The sequence below is a fragment of the Xyrauchen texanus genome, chromosome 36 (genome assembly GCF_025860055.1).
Source record: "Xyrauchen texanus isolate HMW12.3.18 chromosome 36, RBS_HiC_50CHRs, whole genome shotgun sequence".
Classification (NCBI taxonomy): Eukaryota; Metazoa; Chordata; class Actinopteri; order Cypriniformes; family Catostomidae; genus Xyrauchen; species Xyrauchen texanus.
In genome coordinates this window covers 2,524,799-2,531,379 of record NC_068311.1, presented here as the reverse complement: position 1 = coordinate 2,531,379, position 6,581 = coordinate 2,524,799, and the positions used below count along the sequence as shown (strand labels likewise).

General features: G+C 41.7%; 1 protein-coding gene and 1 non-coding gene across 3 annotated transcripts in view; one reads left to right on the top strand and one right to left on the bottom strand.

Moving 5' to 3' along the window:
- Positions 1-999: 999 nt before the first annotated feature.
- On the bottom strand, positions 1,000-1,071 carry trnag-ucc (transfer RNA glycine (anticodon UCC)). The gene has a single exon. It is a non-coding gene; the product is annotated as a tRNA-Gly (tRNA).
- Positions 1,072-1,264: 193 nt separating this feature from the next.
- The window catches only part of ilkap (integrin-linked kinase-associated serine/threonine phosphatase), a 6,132-nt gene continuing 815 nt past the window's right edge, over positions 1,265-6,581 (top strand). Inside the window, exons 1-10 of one of the 2 annotated variants that reach the window (XM_052106785.1) lie at positions 1,265-1,540; positions 2,709-2,840; positions 2,959-3,079; positions 4,562-4,668; positions 4,762-4,855; positions 4,930-5,017; positions 5,855-5,988; positions 6,083-6,202; positions 6,394-6,475; positions 6,546-6,581. In XM_052106785.1, coding sequence (XP_051962745.1) covers positions 1,498-1,540; positions 2,709-2,840; positions 2,959-3,079; positions 4,562-4,668; positions 4,762-4,855; positions 4,930-5,017; positions 5,855-5,988; positions 6,083-6,202; positions 6,394-6,475; positions 6,546-6,581 — 957 coding nt within the window. In that variant the 5' untranslated portion in view covers positions 1,265-1,497. Of the gene's footprint in view, positions 1,541-2,708; positions 2,841-2,958; positions 3,080-4,561; positions 4,669-4,761; positions 4,856-4,929; positions 5,018-5,854; positions 5,989-6,082; positions 6,203-6,393 lie in introns of both variants that reach the window. The other variant, XM_052106784.1, reaches the window with a different exon arrangement.

Below are 6,581 nucleotides of genomic sequence, written 5' to 3'. Positions count from 1 at the left end.
TGTGAGAGTGTGTCTGAGTGTGTCTGAGTGTGTCTGTAAGAATGTGTGTGAGTGTGTGTCTGAGTGAGTGTGTCTGTAAGAGTGTGTGTGTGAGTGTGTCTGTAAGAATGTGTGTGTGTCAGTGTGTGTGTGAGTGTGAGAGTGTCTGTGAGAGAGAGAGTGTGCAGTTTCTGAGTATTGAGGAGTCTGATGGCTTGGGGGAAGAAGAATGAATATACAGTATATAACATAATTACATCAGAAGTAACTAATTAAATTACTGAAAAATCAAGAGTAATCACGTACTTTTTCAATGAAAATACTAATAATGCATTACACCCAACATTGTCCATATAGTAACCATGGTTACTATCTTGTGGTTACTTTAGTTTTACTACTAATACCACTGTATTTTTTTATTGAATTATTATTAAATTATAAAAATTTTATTTGCAAAAAATAACCCCAAATTTTTTATTATCATAGTTATTGCTTTTCTGTATTAGTAGGCCTACTATGGTTTTACTATGAATATGGAATACACACACAAAACACACACTGACATCCATATCAACACAACCACAATTTTAGCTGCATCATTTATTCAATTGGCCTGCAGTGCTCGATAATACAGCAAACTGAAAATAGGGAAAAGGATGTATTTGCTCCATAGGCTAAACTTGAGAAAAATGGCACCATCTGGTGGAAAATATATATTTTTAAATGTTGAAGCCAGGGCTCCGGAATGAAAGCATAATATCATAGAATGCATGATTTTATGCTTTATTGGCACTGGGATCAAATATTGCAGTTTAATGGGTTCAATTGGGACATTTTTGTCCTGAAGGTCCTGAGTGTAGCTATTTTGTGTATTATAGGAATTATATAGCAAAATTCCCCCAAAATACACACCTTTATGCTGTTGGCATTAGCACAGCCAAAACGATCGAAAAAACAAACAAAAAATGTCCCGAAAGTCGCACAAAGGTTAAACTACTAAATAAGAAAGACAAAAATCTTTGCGTTGGCCGGGAATTGAACCCGGGTCAACTGCTTGGAAGGCAGCTATGCTCACCACTATACCACCAACGCTTGATGATTAACTTAGTAACATAAATAAATATAACTGACAACACAAATAAAAACTAGCTATCTTGTCATTTTTTAAGTGTTCAATTTGTTCATTCATGACACTGATATTAAACTTTACACACATATGTTTTTATCCGACGGTTTGTATAAATATATTCGCAATTTACCTTCAGTTAGCATTAGCCCGCCAGACGCCAGATTCAAACACACTCATTCAAACAGCGCTTCGCTTTCGAACTGCTGATTAATTTATCAAATGTACCCTCTAAAAGTCAAACATCCGGTCTCAGTGATTCAAAGACTGAAATTATATATTAACTGAGCGTGTATCTGCCAGAATAAGTGTGGCAGTGTATCAGTTTCCGTGTGAATTGATGTGGTATATCGGATGCTAACAGGCTAGTCAGTTTCAGTTGTGCTTCTAAAATGGATTTATTTGATGATCTTCCAGAACCTACAAATCATCCAGGTGGGTTAATTTACACTAAAAATATAGTAATATTTATTCCGGGGGTGTTATTAGTGAAAAGTGAGTATTGAACTGTCGACGATATGACATTCAGGCTGCTAACAGTATTACTAACACAATATGCTAACATAAACGTATTGTATTACAGCTAAAATGCGTTATTATTATGAATGTGCTTATATTATATATCTGTGTATAGATGTGGTTACAGTTGTGAGATTGTTTACACTGCAGAGAGTAAGTGCACACTGTATGTAATACACATGTTTATGTAGGTTAGACATAATTTTGGGCATCACATGTGCATATCACTAGATTCTTATGTGTAATTAGTAGTTAGTATACAGTAGTCTGTATATCATTGCTATGGTTTTGGGTTTGTAAATGATAAAACGTATCTCTATCTCTCATGTGGTTTGAAGTCTGGGTTTTGTGTTAATTATATACAGTTCAAGTCAGAAGTTTACATACACTAAGTCAACTGTGCCTTTAAGCAGCTTGGAAAATTCAGGAAGGAGACGCATTCTGTCTCCTAGAGATGAATGTAGTTTGGTGTGAAAAGTGCAAATCAATCTCAGAACAACAGCAAAGGACCTTGTGCAGATGATGGAGGAAACAGGTGGACGAGTATCTAGATCCACAGCAAAACGAGTCCTATATTGACATAACCTGAAAGGCTGCTCAGCAAGGAGGAAGCCACTGCTCCAAAACCATCATAAAAAAGCCAGACTACAGTTTGCAAGTGCACATGGGGACAAAGATCTTACTTTTTGGTGAAATGTCCTCTGGCCTGATGAAACAATATCCATGACCATCCTTATGTTTGGAGGAAAAAGGGTGAGGCTTGCAAGCCTAAGAACACCATCCCAACTGTGAAGCATGGGGTTGGCAGCATCATGTTGTGGGAGTGCTTTGCTGCAGGGGGGACTGGTGCACTTCACAAAATAGATGGCATCATGAGGAAGGAAAATGATGTGGATATAATGAAGCAACATATCAAGACATCAGCTAGGAAGTTAAAGCTCGGTCGCATATGGGTCTTCCAAATGGACAATGACCCTAAGCACACCTCAAAGTTGAGGCAAAATGACTTAATGGCAACAAAGTCAAGGTAATGGAGTGACCATGTATGTAAACTTCTGACTTCAACTGTGTCCGTTTTATTTAGCAGGTCCAGTTAAAACCAAAAAGCCGGAGCAGCTTGTAGATGAGGAACGAGGAGAGAAGAGGAAAAGAGAAGTCAGCTCGGAGGAAACAGAGGTGCAAGACAAGAATCAAGAGGAAAAGAAAGTTTGTAAAGGTTTTCAGCTTTCCACACACATTGTATTACTGACAGAGAGTGTGTTCAGGATGAGTGTATGTGTGTGTGTCTGTACTGAAATGATGATTTTGGCCTCTTTCGGTTCGTTGTGCTGCAGCTGATCTCGCGAAGCTGATGGGGTTCGTCGCAGCGAGACGTGGAGAGAGAGAAGAAATGCAAGATGCACACGTCCTGCTTCCCGACATGACCGCCAGTGTGATGAATTTACCTTCTCAAGTGTGAGTGCCTATATAAAGTGCCTGTCACACTATACTTTAAGCATTCAAAATAATTTTGGACCCCACAACAAATATGGGCAGCAGGGTATAAATAATATATAATGAAGTATAAATAACATTAAAGGGATAGGTCACACAAAAATGAAAATTCTCTCATTTACTCACCCTCATGACATATGTATGACTTTCTTTCTTCTGCAGAACACAAATGAAGATTTTAGAGGAATATCTCAGCTCTGTAGGTCCATACAATGCAAGTGAATGTTGTTCAGAACTTTAAAGCTCCAAAAAGTACATAAAGGCAGCATAAAACTAAACTATACGACTCCAGTGGTTTAATCCATGTCTTAACATCTTCTTAACTCCTTTTCACTGTACGCCTTGCCAGTGCAGTCTCTAGACCTGATCATGATTTCAAGCTTGATTACACTTCCTAGTGTTGGAGACATGTGCAGGGCACTAGATGGTGCTAGGAAGCTGGACTGTTACTCTGGCATACCGAGCATTTTCCCAGTGGGCCGACGCACTTTGTGGCTGTTCAGTGGTGGACTGGCCAATCGGTAGAACCGAGCGGGCCGGTGGGTTGGCAGCGAAACGGGCCCAATTGGCTGCGATAAGCTAAAATGAGCCACCATGTTATGCAGAACGGACCAGAAAATGGTGCTGCGACCCCTCCCCCCCCGCTCAACTTTTGGCTCAACCCCTCCACCCCCCCTCCCACCGCTCAATACCTTTTGGGCGAGTTGCTATGTAAAATCCCGGGCCGATTTCTCTTCCCAGTCCAGCCCTGCTAGGAAGTGTAATCAAGCTTGAAATCACAATCGCCATGGACACCGGGGATGATTTATTGTAAAAAAAAGCCAGCCTGATCTCATGACATCTACGTGACAACGTTTATGATGATTACATGCTTCATTACACATTTGGCTGCAGTTTACCACCGAAATGTCCAGCGGGGGGGCGCCAAAAGCGAGTGAAATGGTGTTGTAATCAGACAAGGTTTTTAAGGTAAATATTAGATGTTTTAATGACCTCCCTGACCTAATTCTTTAACCTAAACATAACCGATAGTGTCCTAAAATGTGAGGACAAATGCGAAAAGAAAGTGTTTATTAACTGATAATCTGCCGTTTTATCCATTATTTGTGTGAAAGTGAATAAAAATCAATCACAATTTTAAATTTAGTTGATTAACGTTTAATTGTATCGTTTACACGTCATGCACGCTAGTAAAAGTGTTTTGATGTCATGTGAGGAAAAGTGCGAAAAGAAAGTGTTTATTAACTGATAATCTGCTGTTTTATCCACGATGCATTAGAGTAAAAACGCACAGTGGTTGTAGCACTTTTAGTGTTAAATCTTACCAGAAAATTGCAGTTAAATATAGAAAGTGCTGCGTAAAACTCTTTTGTTATAGTTTCTTTCATTGTATGAGACCAGGTTGTGATTTTGTGTTCCCGTTACATGCGATTGTGTTTTCAGCTCTCGGCTTGCGTACTTCGCTGTGTTTGATGGTCACGGTGGAGCTCGAGCGTCTCAGTTTGCTGCTGAGAATCTGCATCTGACACTGGCCTGCAAGTTTCCTAAAGGTTAAAACACTTTAAACGCACTCACAACTCGACCGTGCATGCTTGAGGGTTTTCCGTATAACGCTATTACCCACAATGCATTCTGATTTGCAGGTGATGTAGAGAACCTGGAGAAGCTGGTGAGGAAATGTTTGCTGGACAGCTTCCGTCAAACAGATGAGGATTTTCTAAAGAAAGCGTCCAGCCAGTGAGTTTGTTTTATTCAGTGCTGGTGTGCATGACGCATCCCAGTGCGTGATTGTACTGTGTGTTTGTCTGCAGGAAGCCCGCTTGGAAGGACGGTTCCACAGCTACATGTGTACTGGTCGTGGATGATGTTCTGTATGTAGCAAACCTTGGAGACAGTCGAGTAAGTCAGAAACGCTTATGAGGAAAACTACTCGATTCCGCTTGTTGCTCTTGAAGTCCTGTATAGGCTGGTTTAGGGTCACAGATACCGATTAGACACGTTTCTGAAGGGGTGTTCACATAGGACACGTTCTTATGCTCAGAAATAGCTTGATGGAGTGCAACAGAAAGGTATAATATATTGTTGAAGGTGTTGGATATTTACTCAAGTGGTGTTTGGCTGTAGTGGACCTTATTCACAGTAGCGCCATCTTGAATTCCTCGTGGTGGCGTAGTGACTCGACTCAATCCGGGTGACGGAGGACGAATCTCAGTTGCCTCCGCGTCTGAGACCGTCAATCCGCGCATCTTATCACGTGACTTGTTGAGCGCGTTACCGCTGAAACCTAGCGTGTGTGGAGGCTTCACGCCATTCTCCGCGGCATCCACGCACAACTCGCCACACGCCCCACCGAGAGCGAGAACCACATTAAAGCGACCATGAGGAGGTTACCCCATGTGACTCTACCCTCCCTAGCAACCGGGCCAATTTGGTTGCTTAGGAGACCTGTCTGGAGTCACTCAGCACGCCCTGGATTCAAACTAGCGACTCCAGGGGTGCTAGTCAGCGTCAATACTCGCTGAGAATCCCAGACACCCTTCAGATCCTACACTTCTATAAGTTGAAACATGAAGAAAATATGAGAATGTGACATAAATTGGAGGCAGATTTCTGCCATTTGGTCAAAGTGAGTGTGTTATCGTCTCACCTCTTCATTGTGTGTGTGTGTGTGTGTGTATGCGTGAGTGTGTTATTGTTTCACCTCTTCATTGTGTGTATGTTGTGTGTGTGTGTTAGGCAGTGCTGTGTCGTTTGGAGCAGGCCGAGGATTCTGTGAAGAGAAAGTGTGTGACTCTGGCTCTAAGTAAAGAACACAATCCCACCATTTATGAAGAGCGCATGAGGATTCAGAGAGCAGGAGGCACCGTCAGGTGTGTGTGTGTATGTGGACACGACCATCTGGACTCATCAGGAGTTTGGGTCTATCCTTGGTCACGGTCGATGTCACCGTATGTGTGTTTGCAGGGACGGGCGAGTGTTGGGCGTGTTGGAAGTGTCTCGTTCTATAGGTGATGGACAGTATAAACGCTGTGGAGTGATTTCTACTCCAGACCTACGACGCTGTCAGCTCAGGCGCCATGACAAGTGAGTTTCACATGCACGCGGAGACCGTATAACACTATAAAAGTACCATTAAAGTAGTCTATACGATCCAAGTCTTCTGAAGTCATACAATATCTGTCACATATTGTACATGCACGTTCAGCACCATTTTATGGTGAGCTGTTTCTTTAAAGAATATTTATGAATTGTGGTGTGTGTGTGTTTCTGTTCAGATTTGTACTTTTGGCGTGCGACGGGCTTTTTAAAGTCTTCTCTGCTGATGAGGCGGCTCAGTTTGTCCTAAATGTTTTGGCGGTACGTATAAATGGATGGTTGTGGATGGTTGTGTTTGTATGGTATGGTAAAATAGGTTTTTATCTTATAGAATGAGGCCGTGGAGAAGGAGGGACAAAGCGAGGAG